The sequence below is a fragment of the Mya arenaria genome, chromosome 3, assembly GCF_026914265.1.
Source record: "Mya arenaria isolate MELC-2E11 chromosome 3, ASM2691426v1".
NCBI classification, from domain to species: domain Eukaryota; kingdom Metazoa; phylum Mollusca; class Bivalvia; order Myida; family Myidae; genus Mya; species Mya arenaria.
In genome coordinates, this window is record NC_069124.1 from 20,698,785 (window position 1) to 20,714,875 (window position 16,091).

At 33.7% G+C, this 16,091-nt stretch overlaps 1 protein-coding gene across 1 annotated transcript; it reads right to left on the reverse strand.

Moving 5' to 3' along the window:
• Positions 1–1,710: 1,710 nt before the first annotated feature.
• LOC128225804 (receptor-type tyrosine-protein phosphatase alpha-like) lies at positions 1,711–15,237 on the reverse strand. Its single transcript, XM_052935701.1, has 16 exons — positions 15,124–15,237; positions 14,841–14,928; positions 9,148–9,221; positions 8,937–8,973; positions 8,723–8,820; positions 8,414–8,536; positions 7,970–8,121; positions 6,461–6,596; positions 6,099–6,248; positions 5,809–5,890; positions 5,592–5,665; positions 4,769–4,906; positions 4,454–4,579; positions 3,019–3,179; positions 2,593–2,731; positions 1,711–1,782 (listed from the first exon to the last, which is right to left on the reverse strand). Exons 1-16 carry the CDS (start codon positions 15,160–15,162, stop codon positions 1,711–1,713), a joined length of 1,689 nt encoding a protein of 562 aa, XP_052791661.1. The 5' UTR covers positions 15,163–15,237.
• Positions 15,238–16,091: the final 854 nt, after the last annotated feature.

The window sequence follows — 16,091 nt, forward strand, 5'->3', positions numbered from 1 at the left end:
TCCTACTTGCTTTTCTTGTTACAGACAATACGTTCACATTACACATACAATTAAATATTTCGATGCATGTCTTTGAAAAATGGAAACCTGGAAATACCTTAAGTTTATATAAAACACAATGAAAACAATCTGCATAATATGAGGTATTATAAAAATGTAAATAAAACTAAATATCAGAGCATACACAATCTATTTAAGATTTACAAGTATTACAATCGGATCAAGTTTGTTCATGTCGGTTTTTAGCTGTCAACACGTCGTCGCCAGGCACCATTGCGGCTGGTCTGGGTTGGAGATCACGCAGAAACAGTTGTGATATTCTGGAAAATACTCCGTCATTTTGACTAAGAGGCATCCGATGAAAACCGCATTACATACGTGCGGCTTATGAGAGGGGTCCCGCATCTCTAACAGGGGATTACGTGTACTTCCGGTCATGGACGCTGGACACCTTGATGCAGCGCCATGTGCTCCGGAAACACCGGTTGCTGAGCAGCCGCACGCTACGGATACGCTCCATGTCGACAAATAGCCGGTGGCGATAACAAGTGACCGCGGACCGACGCTCCTTCCGGTGAAAGAGACGGCTCGACCATCGGGAAACCAAAGGCACAATCATCCAGATACGTTGGCGCAGCCTCACTTATATTCTGTCATTTTTATTAATGTCCTTTCTTCAGTAGGTGTCATTTAAATGTATTGTCATGAACGGATAATTAGTCAAATGCATACACAATTGATCAAAACTACTTTAGATACAGTATATATTCCTGTTTTTTATATATATATATATTTAGACTTGAAAGTATTTTGATTCTGACACGATATATAATAACAATTATACAATTAAACATCAATAATAAAACTAAGCTCTTGAATATAACTATTAAAATACACATAACATAAAAAAGATGCATAATATCTGACGAACATATTGGAATCCCAACACCAACAAAATGCAACATAAGGGTTAATATTTTAAAGCTGCACTCTCACAGTTTGACAGTTTTGATTTTTTGATGTCTTAGAATGAGCCAACGATTTTGCACATGTCTGGAAAACAGTATCAGTGGATCGCAGTATTTCATACTTCTTTTCCAAAACGTATGTTTTATGTTTCTTAGCGTTACTAACGCTTAAGAAAAATGACATTTTTAGAGGTTTTCCAGAAAGTTAACTTTTTTTTTTTTAGTTATCTTATATGACTAAAGTGAAGGCATTCATGCAAACTGAAGCGATTCTGGGACATTTAAAAAAAAAACAAATATGCCAAAACTGTCAATCTTTGAGAAAGCAGTTTTAAGCATCATAGACCAATACGACTCAAAAAATTGCGGATAATCAATTATTAGTAGCTTTGCGCGAGTCAAAAAATTGCTCAATGATTTTATTTTAGAAATTTAATTTACCAATGCTTTGCTACAGATTACTTCCTCATTTCATGTGAAAATGTTCAGAATAAAATCATTAACATGATATTTGTGGAGTTAATAATGACGTGTTTCGTTCTCGAATGCACAGTTATTTTGTTCAAAATAAGGTCCCCTATAAAGGCTGTATATAACAATAAAATCCGTATAATAAGAGTAATGATAGAAAGCGTATACCAGTTTTCATTCAAAATGTACAATACTATTAAAAGGAAACTGTGATTTGATGCTATATTTGTGACAAAAAATGTACACAGGGAAAGCACTATTCTGTCTTGATCTACAGATTTTGATAAACATCGATCTGTTTGACATGTTCTTGCATGACGTCGTAGATGTACCGAAATTGTGCCTGCAAAACAGAAAAACAATATTAATTCATATCTTAGTGGTGATCATTGTGTATTCAAACAAGATTTAAGTTTGTACATATGTTTTACTGCACACAAAATAAGTATCAAACTGAATTGCTTTATCAGTTCTGTAATTACACATAATTGATATTTGATACATACGGAAGTGAGGTCACGAAAATTGTGTCTGTATCTATACAAGCTTTAGCAACTTCTGAGTCGGTAAATAAGTGTGTATACCACATACCACGTGATAAAAAACGTCATAAATGGTGCGCCGATAGGCAATATTTTGCTTTGAATAAAGACTTAAAACAAATAAAACGATTCCTTTTCTTTACCATTTTAATCAAACAAAAGGCAGACTTTTACGTTTAAAGAGCCCCGCCTTAGTTGTATTACCACAAGTTGATAATGTGATATATTTCCTCAAACACTTCGACAAACCAGTTTCCCAAATAATGGTTTGACAGAGCTCCATCAGGCGGCGGTTTGGGGAAAAAATATCGATGTGTTTTAGTAAACTAAACTCTCAATTAAACTATGGTAAAACACCGAAGGCGGGTCTTTGTAAGCGGCGTAGACTGTGATATGGTTCATTGAAAATGGTAAAGAAATAGTAAAGTATTCTTTGGTTAAAGTATTCATTCGAAGTCAAATATTGCCATTAGCCGAAGCAATTATGAAGCACTTTATCATGTCGGTTGCACACACTTATTAAGGACGGTCGAAACGTTAGTTCATTCTAACACCATATATCGTCCAGTCTATAATTATAATAATGTAAACACTTGGTATGTCAAAATTACCGGATTCTGCACAATATCTTTGTTCCGTTGTTTCATGGTCTTCACGCTGTCCACGATGTTTATCTGGCCCTTGTTGTCTTGAACCCGATGAACTTCATTAAGAAGCACAGCTACCAACCCACTGCGACGATATCCTGATCTGTAAAATCAGAATAATGTGTTTGTTGTATGGAATGCTTCTAATTGAACACCAAACATGCACACATGGCATGTTGAAAGTATAGCATCTGTTCCATAGAATAAACAGTGGTTTGCAAACAGTTTACCTTTCTGAAAATTAAACCATGCATTACACTTATTTTTTCCAAACGTTTGTTCTCTAACTCTTTTTTTAACTCAAAATATGTATATTCAACTTTTTCGTGTATAACTAATTAAACCGTATTAATAGTTATGAAGCAAAGAAGAATAGTTCGCTGATCTTACTCGCAATGTATGAGAATGGGTCTAGTCTCGCTGAGGTGAGGCTGCCACTTGTTGACTGCCTCCAAAATATCAAGCATCGGCTGTACCGCGATAGGCGTGTCTTCATCTTCCCGCCACGCCAAAAACTCAAACTGACGGATTGTCGTTAGATAATCCTCATCCTTAAATGTACATAACATTAGCGTAGAAAATAACAGGACCCGTTTGACTAATGGTGTATTTGCTAGGTTTGCCGTGCATTATTTAGTCTAACAAAATAATTGGAATTATAGAAATAACAAGTTAAATCCTTCTTCTACCTAAATTTGTCTTCTACTTTACATAAAGTATGGGTTTCTAAGCAACGCAAAACCTGTTTTATTGTGCAATTTCAAGCCAATTTGATCATTTCAAGTCCTACCTTGTTAAAAAAATTGTTTTAAAAATTGCCTTCTATTTTCTCAATGAGATAATCTATCTTTTTAACTGTTATGCCATCTTGTCACAATGATGTGTTATTACGTTTATTTTATGTTATTTTCTTAATATGTTGTTATATTTTGTCAACCGTATACGTTGTCATGACTGAAACTTCTATACATGATGTGTTATCTTGTCAATCGGACGTATTGGTATTTCAACATAAATACTGATCTTCTATAACTACTTGTTATAAAAGTGAGTCATGTAAGGGAACTGCCCTATTTGTTCAAATGCCATGTGATTTTATCTTAATTTGCGATGATGTCTTGTCAACGTATACTGCGACCTTGTTCAAACTGAGTGTAATTATGACCAGCAATAGTGCTGTCTTCTTAATAATTTATACAGAATTATAAAATTAATGTACTTTTACATGTTTGGCAACTAAGCATGCTATTTTATCTAAATAATATACAATTATTTACTTATTAACTGTAACAAAATGCTGTCGAATTGACCAAAAATGAATTTGCTGTCAATATGAACTGATATTTCACAGCTAAAATAACTGTTTTATTACATGATACAGCATGCTATATTATAATGTCATATGACAAAGTGTTTCCTGTCTCTAAATAGACAGGTCATATAAAGACAGGTCGATACTTTTAAAGTTATTTTTCAAGCGTTATTATGACGTCATATGACAAATAGTTTACGGTCTATAAAAAGACAGGTCAATATGACAGGTTTTATTTTGTCTTTGAACATTGTTCTTTGTCCAAGCATGGACGGTTTATTTTATAGACCATGTAATAATATGTGATCTTGTCAAATTAGCGTGCTATTATATGCAAAACATATGGTTTCTTTTTCACACGATATGTGATCCTGCAAAATGAACGTGTTGTCATGTCAAAGTGTAGTTTTAACATAACAGCACGTTGGACAAATCGTCAAAACATCATTCCAAAGTTTCTATGAAACAAGGACTATACCTAGATACTCTTTGTTAGTCTGCCATATCGTTTACCTCGTGGTTTACGTCCTTGAATGAAAAACACTTTTCTTGGAAAGCTTTGTTCTGCTTCTCATGGATACAGTTGACTTTAAACCTGCCAATTTGTCTTTCGTCACTGCTTCCAAGGTACTGACAAGTCTGAAATAAAATTAAAAAATATCATACCAATAGTGCCAAAAACACTTATCTGATGGATGCGTGTGTGTTTATATTTTAGATATGCTGCTTCTTTACGAAAGTACACGAATGGCGTCTCGTAAAAAACACTCCCCTCCCAACAAAAAGCATATTGTATTATAATGATGGTAACTAAAATAAATTCACAACCTTGTACGCGGCATGTGACTGTGACGTCAGCATGATGACAGTGGTGATGTGTTGTTCCTCAATCAAAGACCAGAACTCTACCAGCGTTTCTTCTGTCGGCGATTTTCCTATCAGGAAAGTGTTCTTATTCGCGTAGTTCTATAAAGGACACCACATAAGCATATATTTCAAACATATATGTATTTATAGGGGAAACAACAAAACTAAACCAGTGTAGTAACCTTCCCTATATTCACATGTTATATACACAAACTAAGTATCTACAATTGACATGACGAACCACATTTAAATGGTCATACTTGTTAACGTAAGCGTGTTATTTACTAGTCACTTGTTAATGCTGGGCAAACAAACGCCACTTTGACTTTGAAATCCATGATTTTGTTAAACAAAGTAGGTTATTATCGAGAGTGGCCTTTTTTCCAATTCAACATGATGTCAATAAAACTAAGTACAGTATATGCCTCTCAGCATGTTTGTTCCAATCTATTATATTGTCACTAATTTCAACTTCGTTGTGAACAGTGGTTGGTATAGAAGATACATTAGAAGAACTAATATGTTGATCGTGTTCGTTATTAGCTATTACTTTTAGATAGTTTCACAAGCGTATTAAAAACCCGATCGCCTTATTGCTTATCAGTTCAGTTTAATACAGTGTTCCAAATTTATAGCATGTATTGTGTTACAAAGAGTTCGTAGTATATCAAGTCAATTTGACGTTATAAAAAGTATAAATACAAACTGACACAGATCATTTTTTCATCTTTAGCTAATTAGTCGCGGTAAATGACGTGAAATAGTTTTCGCATATGTTACTAACCGGTAAAAAAATAGTTCCAAGTCTTTGGACAATGCTAGATCCTCTGCCCTTCAGCTTAGGTCGATATGCATCTACTTAATATAGAGAATACAACATATTTAGGTATTTCTAGTAATATCAGAAGTTATATCATTAATATCACAAACAATGATACAAATAATAAAAAGTAGTTCTTTAGCAAAACATAATTTAGTATATATTCGCTTATAATAATTACTTTCAGATCGCAGGGATTCCATATTTCCATATTCATGACCACCTTCATAAACCGACTCTTCTGTGATTCCATTTTCAATCAGCTGTAAAGCGATTAAACAACATGCATGGTTTCATTAATAAATAAAATGCAAGCTCATGTATGTCTAGTAAAGTAACAATGGATCGGGAATAACTGAGAATTAGTAAGGTATAGCTTTTAGCTTTTCGCATAAATATATACATGTTTATAATTAATATTTATTATATGTCTTTCTCGCAATTGTCAAACGTAACAGTATGGTAGCTTACATCGAATTGTTCATGTACCCTCGTCCTCGGCGATCCAGGCTCTTTGTTTACCATGTGCTTGTAGAAACTATCAAACTGCTTGGAGAACACGTGATGAGTGCCGATCAGCAAAGCTTCTGCTACAGCCTCGTGGAGATAGACGTACTGTTCCTATCAAATAGTTATGAATTCCAAGGTGTGGGCTGAATAATTCCAAACTGTTTAAGACATGACTCTCACTTCAACTTATTCCCTGGTTCAATCAGATTGAACATATATTATCAATCAATGAAGATTGATGTTGTGTAAGTCATGTTCTGTGTGCGTATGAGCTGTTATAATTCGCCATTGTAGCAAAAGGAGATTGTCATAAAGTAACTAACCTTCGTTTGCACCATGTTCACCCTTTGCCTGCGCAGTGTCTGTACCATTTGTAGAGGACGAACGCACTTCTCTGCTTTTGCCTGGTGTATCAGGTTATCCAGGGCGATGAATGTTCCAGTCCGACCAACTCCAGCACTGTACATTATTAGAAATTGTTTAAAGAAGTAGCACCTTATGGTTTCAATATAGTTTAGAAGATATAAGTTTGCAATACTGATGCTATTTTAGGATGAGTAAACCGTAGACAAATGTTTTGTATGCAGGGATACATGGAGGATATTTGTTTGCAAAGCAACGAGTGAAAATATAGTGTTTCTACGATCACGAGTGAAATAAAATACGACCTTACACTGAAATTTCTGTTTCGTTTATGCCTATCGCCGGAGTTTTATTAGTTTTTAATTGATTTCTTAATTATTCCCTTTTTTGAAAAGGGTGTTATTAACGGCGCTACCCGTGGGGTGCGCCTCACGCAAAATTATAGCTGTCAACTTTTCTATTTCCGGTTTGTTGAGAAAAAGTTATCTGCTATTTATTCTTATGGTTTATTATTCGCTCGTTTTTAGTACAAAGCTTTTATGAACAGTAATCAATGAAGTTTTGTGAGTGCACATATGTTCCAAAATAACAAAGAAAACACTTTTATTTTAAGCGGGGCATGAAAACATAACCAAATTACTACGCCGCCTTTTAATGAACGAAAATTTGGAAGGTCAAATTTGTAAGCTAAACAAATGCGGATAATCATTGGATTTTTAACATTTGTCTTTGTTTTAGACTGTGTTTCATGAATTTCAAACATAAATATTCAGTCATCTTACTGTCAGGGACCAGTCTGTTTCGCTTGAAAACAGGTTTGTTTTCCAGGTAAAGAGTGAATGCCACGGTAGTTTGTTGACAAAGTTTGAGGCGTGGGTGGGTTTAAAAATACCAGTTTATCTGTAAATTGTTGTGTGAATTTACCGGGAAGCTCGTTTTACGTATTACGATAATAAACAGTTCAAAATACATTTGAAAGAAGATATAAAATTATATTTATGTCTAACAGTTGTTTTCGTCTGTAATTTGTTTGGTATGAAAGCAAATGTTCGAACATTCAGCTTCAAGATCAAGAAAATGTTTGAAAAACGGTATAACAGGTAATAAACGGTAAGTTGTTTATTTCCAAAGATAATTTTTTTTAGATTTATTAAACATTTCTTTAAATCTACAAAAAATGCCAACACTTTCTGGTTCAAAGTGAAGTGTTCTGTGTTGATCAAGGGGGAGTTGAAAGGATTTCAAAGGATTTTAAAAGTAGTTCTGAAAAATGATATTTTTACTATTTATTTTGCAGTGAAAATATCAAATTGATATTTTCACTGTTGTTATTTCACTGATAAAACCCCACTTTTCATCGAAAAACATGAAAGAAATAAGGATAATTACTTAATTAAGTATACATTGTCGTCTTATTAAGGGAATATTAATTAACTGATGCACGTCAATTTAGGCTGTAGACAGTTCACCTGCAGTGCACAACAATCGGTGATTCATTTGCTGAACTGTTGGTATCAACAGCTTTCCAGAAGTCCACGAGGCACCAAGCACTGTCTGGAACGTCCTTGTCAGGCCAGGTTTTAAAATGGAACTGGCGTATTCGGCGTGGTTTACTACCAGTCTTGAAATATCAATATGTACATATTTTGAAATATAAATGATCACCTGTATATGTAAGACTTTGAAAGCTGCACTGAAATTTCTAAATCTTATGTTTGTAGATTTTAAAACTTACAACGTAATGTTGTTTGAGCTCTTATTTGTATTTGAAAGGATATGTTAATTAACAAATTGTTTGATATCACACTGATTTATTTAGTTTTCTGAAGTTGACAAAATGTAACAAAATATGTTTTTATCAAAGTTTCTAGTGCATATCATGGGTTATTACTACATGTTATTTGTCAATTTACTTTCACTGCTTCCCATGTGCGTATATTGTAGTCTTGGAATTCTTTGGTGTCGATGTATGATATATCTATTCCGCCGTGTGAGCAAGTGTCACCTTTCTCTGGCCAGTATTGTAAGCATTTTATCTGGAGATAAAATTGTTTGAACTTAAGCGGCTTAGAGAAAGTGTTTACGTAAGCAAAATTCTCATATGAGTTTTATTGAAATTCTATGTAAAATGCACAATTTCGTAGACATAAAATAAATATATAAATATATTTAACGTTTGCGTAGTAGATATTCAATATAATAGGTAAGTTCAAAACAAATACCGAAGCCATTTCTATGAGATTTGTAACCATCACAATTTTTTCAGCCTTCTGTTGCCAAACCATCTGCCAAAATTCATCTATCATGTTCTTTGTCGGACCTTAAAGAAACACATCACAAACACAACGATATATTGATTTGCAGACGTCAAAGATTGAGAAACGGGCGAAGAATATATGAATAAAAGTATTAAAAAAGAACATTTGATTTACCAACCTTGTGATGCGATGAATTTGTTTACTTTCTCATAACCCTACAAACAAACAAGGAACACTTAGTCTAATGAGTAGATTAATTGACAATTATCAAAATAAATTCTCTAACGAAACTAGAATTCGCAATATAAAAAGCAAAAGTTGTACCAAAAGGTTAAAAATTTAATTTAAGGAATGTTTAATTAAAATGGTAATAACAAAAGAAAACTTACGTTAATGAAACAAGCATTAATATAGTCTGGGTCGTCAGGTTTAGCTTTTTCAAGTGGTACACGGGAATGGTCATCTGAAATACATTGTTTCAGGGTTTTATATGTTTACAAAGCTGATTAAAGATATAAGGTAACACAAACTCGGTAGTATATTTTATATGAGTTTGAATATGGTTCATCAATATAGAAGTAACCTATTATTTCAATAAAATGGCCAAATAATACATTTTAGGAATAGTTTTTATCTACAATTTTAATGTTAAATCATTCGAGTAAAAAAATGTAATACTGTAATGACCTATTCATAGGGAATATATTTTAAATAATTTGTTGTTGTACTGAGTAACATGCTTTTTATACAAACTTCATACTTCATCGACTGTCAATTTCTTCTATAAATAAAATCAAGTTTTACAAGTTTTACTCTTATTGAACATGTGGATAGGTTGCAGCTAACGGTGTGTTTGATATATGTATATTGTAGATAGTTTTCATATCCTTGCTTTTACGAGACAATGAGGATACAAATTGGATAATAAGAACGAGCGAATCAGTATCTATCGAGCTGTTCATGCTATAATATTTGGAGTTAAATTGGATTTGTTTAACTTCAAGCACATAGCGATGGATTTTATTTAAGTAATTCCTTTAATGTTAGTTTTTTTTATATTATTTGCAAAGTATATGCATTTTGCTATATTTCTTTTTGTTTGTATTGACGAAGTATTCATAAGGTGTTCTAATCTTTGTAAATCCGCCATCGGCAATAATATGGGCTCAAGTATTTTCGACTTAAGTATTTCGGGAACACTAGAAGAAGATGATATTCACTTTCAGCATGTATGCCTGTGATTGCAAAGCCTATGTTTTCTCGGTGTTAAACCTGCCTGTTTTAATGTTCAGTGAATGTGCACGCATGCAAAATCTTATAAAAGCATGGCAATTTTTTTTTAAATGTCATGCAAGTATTCCTCAACGCTAACACGTGTTTATATAGGAAGTATGATTCCAGTTTACCTGAAATGTTTATTTTGGCATACAATGTTTGTTCATATGTATCTATCAATAATTCGTTGAAATATGAGCTCTTTTGGGACGTCATTAATACTCTGAATTTCCCAAATGTAGCTCAGCCCATGCAGTTCAACATCAGTTTTCATCTGCAACGCCCAATTGTCAGCGTATGTTGAGCCATTATCAACAAAAGATATAAAATATTGAATATGATTTGTATAGAGTTGAATCTACTTTAGTAGTTGGGACCAATATCTAACATGTATATCTTTCTGTTTATATTAATTGTCATTAATCCTAGCTTCTCAGTTTGTTGATTTGTTTATATTTTATAATTTTCGGCAAAATTTAGTGTTGATAAGTTCCACTCATGTTATCCAAAATATATCTGCTCCATAGTTTAATATTGGGACCTCAAGCGAATGGAAGAGCTGTACTTTTTCAGAGGTTGTTTGTTTAGTTTGATTATATTTGTAAACAAGTTGTTAAAAGAGTGCGATGAATGCTGTGTAATTCGCTTTAGAATCTTTGTTCTCGTCTACTTGATGTTTTTGAATAAATGCACGCCATGATATCTAATAGAAATATTGACTTTTATTGTATGAGTATTTATAAAACATTCATAGGTTGCGGGTCTTCCTTTCTCGAAAATCATGACTTTGTCTTTTACTAAAGAGTGTTAAGCCCCATACTTGGAAATATTGGTGTTTTGAGTTCATAGATTGTGTTAAGCCTGTTTGGAAATGTGCGAAAACTACCGCATGGTCTTCGAAAAAATGGCATGGAAATTTGTGTTCGATCAAGACTAAGTAATACTCTCCAGATAAATACACTATAAATACTGGTTGTAATTTCATTTAGGAAAGAAATAACATAATAGGCTGCCAATGTGATCGCCCTGTTTTACCCCTATAATTGGTTTAAACAATATTTATTTCAAAAGAACAATTCAACGATTCAAGGTAAAAGCATCATCAATAATATAGGATTTTCTGAGGTAATAATACATGAAAGGTAAATAAGTGGTATATGCACAAAACAAAAAAAAATCTCAAGATAATTGAGAAGGAAGCTTATTAGCTTATATTATGCATCGCTTCTGTCACTCTTTCAAGTGTAAATATTGTTATGATTTGTAGATTATCGTTATCGTTATAACATGATAACATGATGGATAAGATGAAAGTTAAACGACAGACATATGAAATAAATGGTGGCAAAATGCGTTGGAAGTATGGAAGAGCCAAAGAGTGAGAAACGTGAAGAAGCAGGAAGACAGGGTAGGGCATGGCTAGGTCAGGTCAGTTGTAGAATCTGGTTTGCTCTTATTTATATTAAGGAAATCAGAAGCGTTAAATTTGGCGAATGTAGTGCTGTACGTAATTTTATATCGTTGAGTTTGTCAGGTCCGTGGCTTTTTTTATTGAAGTGACATACTAGGCCAAATAGCAGTCGTATAGGTGATGTCTTTGTTCATGATATAGGGGACATGATATAGGGGGCAGGTGAAGAGGAAATAGGTGTCCTTAATTTCACCACATTGGTAATTTGGGCCATTGATAACGTTTTTTAGAGAAGTGTTGATTTAGAGTACTACAATGTATCCACAGCCTTGCATGTGTGACAATTTGCGTTCACCCTCATAGTAGAAATGAGGAACTGTTTATTCGTGTTAAGACTGTACATGAAGATGTAGATGAACGAACCGTTCAAGGAAGTGCATTCCATGTAGATAGTGTATATTTAGAGAATTCCGAAGATTGAAAGACGGTTTTTCACCAACTCTGGATAAAATAAGTGTAGTGAGAATAGGCTGGCGTAAGAGAATGAAACATTTTGAAAATAAGAGTGAGTTTATGTTTACGTCTTCTTTACTTTAGATATTCAAAGCCTGTTTCAATATAAAGATTTGAAATGGAAACATGTCCTTTACTCCGGAATTTTTCGCGCTGCCTCATGTTGAATATTTTCTAGGTCCTCTTCGTCAAAATGCCCATGATTGTCCCAAACTACATCTGCATGTTCCAACAGTTGCCGAATAAATGTTTGATATAAAACTCCTAGCGATTTGCGATCCAGGACGTATTTAAATGATCGCAGGAGGTAAATACATTTCCATGCCTTGGTTTTGACGGACTGAATATGCACATGCCATGAGTAGTTACTGGCGAGTGTGACGCCCAGATGTTTATGAATAGTTACTTCCGATCCAATATTTGAACATTATCTATAAAGATAAGTGGGTGTGCCTGTCTGTTTGTTTTTCGAAAGATGAGAAGTGGCTCCATTTTCGCTGGATTGAATGATACAAGCCACCTATCAGCCCACATATGGATCTTTTTCATGTCATCTTTAAGTTGCTGTAAAAGGGTCGACAATGATATACACTGAATTATCATCAGTAAAAAGACATATAGGTGATTTATTTCCCGAACGGTATCATGTATATATACAAGAAAGAGTTAGGGTAAAAAATGGAACCTTGTGGAACTCCGGCATATATTGAAATCGTATCTGACATAGTACAACGCACTGTTTCTGTCATTGAGATAATCAGTAAGCCATAATAAAAGGAAGCCTGAAATATCAACTTCACAAGGCTTGAAAAGAAGACCTTTATGCCATATGCGATCAAAGGCTTTTAAGATGTCACAGATTACTGTCCTAACTTCTTTACCCTCATCTAGAGCAAGACAGAAAAAGTGATAGATATATACAAGCTATTTAACGGTAAAGACCTTTGGAAAAAAGCCTGACTGAAATGGGGTTAAGCAGTCGTTATTACAGAAGACCTTAAACATGTGTTTATGCAAAATTCATTCTAGTACCTTACTACAAACACTCAATAGGGATTTAAGACGGTAAATGCTGACAACTTCGAGATCTGGTTTCTTAAAAATCGCGCAGACATGAGCCAGTTTCCACTTGTAAGTTTCTTAACCGCTACTCATATTGTACTAAAATGTGGTGTTGGGGAACCATTTCTGGATCAATAAGTTCGTTATCACTTCCCTTTCTTTCATATTAAAATTCAACAAAACGCTAGGATCAACATTTAAACCAAAATTTTCACAAGGAGACTATGTTGAACTCCGATCGCTTGTGTCATATTTTGACTGGAATACATGTTTTCATACACATATTGATATTTATGCTAGCTGATAATAATCAGCTAATGATATGTTATAAAATATGTATACCGGCAAAGTCATTTACGATTCGCGCTCAGGACCCTCCGTGCTTTCATAATGAAATTCATAAATTACGCCGTCAGCGACGAAGAGCATACAAAAGAGCCTAACGCTAAAACTATGAATATCACTGGCAAACTAACAGGACGGTTCGCAATTATGTCAACCATATCATAAGAACTGCCAAGTAAACATTATGAAAAGCTTCGGGAAAATACCTTCTCCTCATCAGATTTTTGGAAAACGATTAAACATTTTACTTGACCTTCGTCGGTATCCAAACGCATTCCCCATATCATACAAATCTAACATTGACAAGGAAAACATTCTGAATAACTTTTTCCAATCACATAGCCTTCTTACTGTATCTAACATCCTATTGTATCTGATGTCCCACTCCTGTTGGATTTTGATATTTCCCATCAAGATGTTTTTGACTAAATAAAGGTTCAGAAATTGGCAAGGCAACAGGACCGAACTATGTAAATAACTTTATGCTAAGGGAGATAGCAACTGAATTTTCACAGCCCTTTTGATACCTTTTTTTATTACTCTCTTCGTTCTGGTGAAGTACGCCTATATTTCACCTTAAATACTCTGAGTAACTATTACAATGCGTTCTTAAACAAGCCTTAACAGAAGAATACAGTGATTGAAGTGCCTTTACTATTTTTTGAGCTTAACTTTTCTATAAGCAGCTTTTGCCACACGTGTATTGTATGAGTTTTGTCGAACATTTTTTCCAGTCGACAAATTCAACGTACAACTTTTTCTTTTTCTCTAATGTTTGTGTGATAAGTGCATAATTGATAATTAAACAGTCTATTATTGAGTTACCTTTTTGAAAGAAGTGTGGAATATATCTTCGCAAGCACCTTGAATAATGTTATACCTATAATTTTCAGCATCTTCAGGATTACCGCTTCTTATATAGGTACACTAATTCCTTTTCCTCAGGACTCTGGATGTTCTCCATTTCTATACTTTGTATTGTATATTTAGTAATGAGGGAGCAATTGTATCAAAATAATCTCTGAATAACTGAGCTGTTGCTGTAAGATAATCTACACTTAGGCTCTTTGAGATAATTTGTGAAAACACAGCTGGTGTCAATTCTATAATGCTTATGCTGTATAAACTTAGCAACGCAAGCTTGCAAATTTATGAAGAGCTCTATGTACATCTGCGCTCAAACAGCAATGTTAATACATTTTCAATAATTGTTTATCTTCACGAAAACGCAACAATTATTTTAAGTTCCTGTGCTTTAAACGAATGTTGAAGAATAACCGATAACGTTGGTGTTATGACGTCGCAGACAACAATGTTGATATTAACCAAAACCTCATAACCTATGGTCCATATGTTTACCTATGCAATTAACGGAAAACTTGTTAAAAATATGTTTTGATATATTGCAATTTTTGTAGCTTTATATACGCTACACTCAAATGCGCCAACAAAAAGACAAATGTGGACGGTGCTTACATGCATACATTTCCTTGTATCTGTTTTTGCCCTTGTACCTTTCCTCGGCTGCGACTTCATGTTTATGGACAAGTCCAGTTGGCAACATCTGTAACATAAGGGAAACTATTCAACTATGAACATAATTTAAAGATTCCACTTCCTGCACAAATCAAGACAAATTGTTGACCATAAATATATGTTTGTAATCACTGTTGTCTTGCTTGCTTTATGGTGTTTTTTGTAGAGTTATAAAGATTCCCTGAAATATATATAACACAATGTGATACTAGTAGTTATTTACCGCAAACTCCTCATAGAGATGCTCTCGGTTATTCTTCATTTTTTCTCTGATATAACTCCACAACTCATGAATTTTAATTCCAGGAGCGCTGTCGTTGAAACTGTAGTAATCGCCATCGTTTGCAGCTTCTAAATGGTTTATGATTGTAATAGTTTTATTGAAAATAAAATACAAAGCTACAAAACAATATTAGTTTACTTAAACACAAATCAAACACGTTTTTTTCTTTAAGAACAGGAAAAATAATTTTAATAATCAATCATAATAAGTACCTGTACAATCACATGTATGTATTATTATTTGTGATAAATACAAATATTCACTATGACAAGACGTTATGTCGCGTGCAGGTACAATGTCATTTCGGGCTTGACAACGTTGGCCGTTTGCCGACAAAGCTCGTAAATATGTACTATTCAATCTGCCTAATTTTATTTTCTAATTTTCAGATTGAAAAATTGCTGAACGCGGCATTACCGCGTCGTGTCTTGTATCTTATTTTAAAATCAAGTATAAAACATTTAAACAGAAGACTACTATTCTTGGACAATATGTTGTGAATTACTATATATATTTCAATATTATAATAAAAACGCATACTTTCGTTAGAAACCGTAAGGTTGACAGAAGCATTGTTCCTTAAATCATATACTTCAGGTTTGCCCTGATTTGATCTTCCTGGTGGTTTATTTGAGATGTGTGTTGTAGGCATGTCTTTCTTCAGCTTACTGCAAAACAGCGTAATGCGATTTTGATTTGAAATAATGATGCATTCAAAGTGTTGTATGTATTTCTCAAAAGAGTTTTACAAATGTATTGGAAATACCGTTGTATAAATTAATGATATCTTTAATTGGAACGAATTATACGTGAATACTGTTTATGAGCAAATGTAGTAAGTATGGTATGTTCCTTTAACGAGTTCCTTTAAAACAGGTTATATCGTCCGCGATGAAGGTCCTATTCAG

What these genes read in the sequence shown, in the direction of transcription:
- LOC128225804 (XM_052935701.1), bottom strand. Translation starts at nt 15,162, where the DNA reads ATGAAGAATAACCGAGAGCATCTCTATGAGGAGTTTGCG. An exon ending in GGGTACATGAACAATTCGAT is followed by an intron (nt 5,891 to 6,098) that starts GTAAGCTACCAT and finishes ATCGCTTTACAG; the next exon opens with CTGATTGAAAATGGAATCAC. An exon ending in CCCATTCTCATACATTGCGA is followed by an intron (nt 2,732 to 3,018) that starts GTAAGATCAGCG and finishes CTGATTTTACAG; the next exon opens with ATCAGGATATCGTCGCAGTG.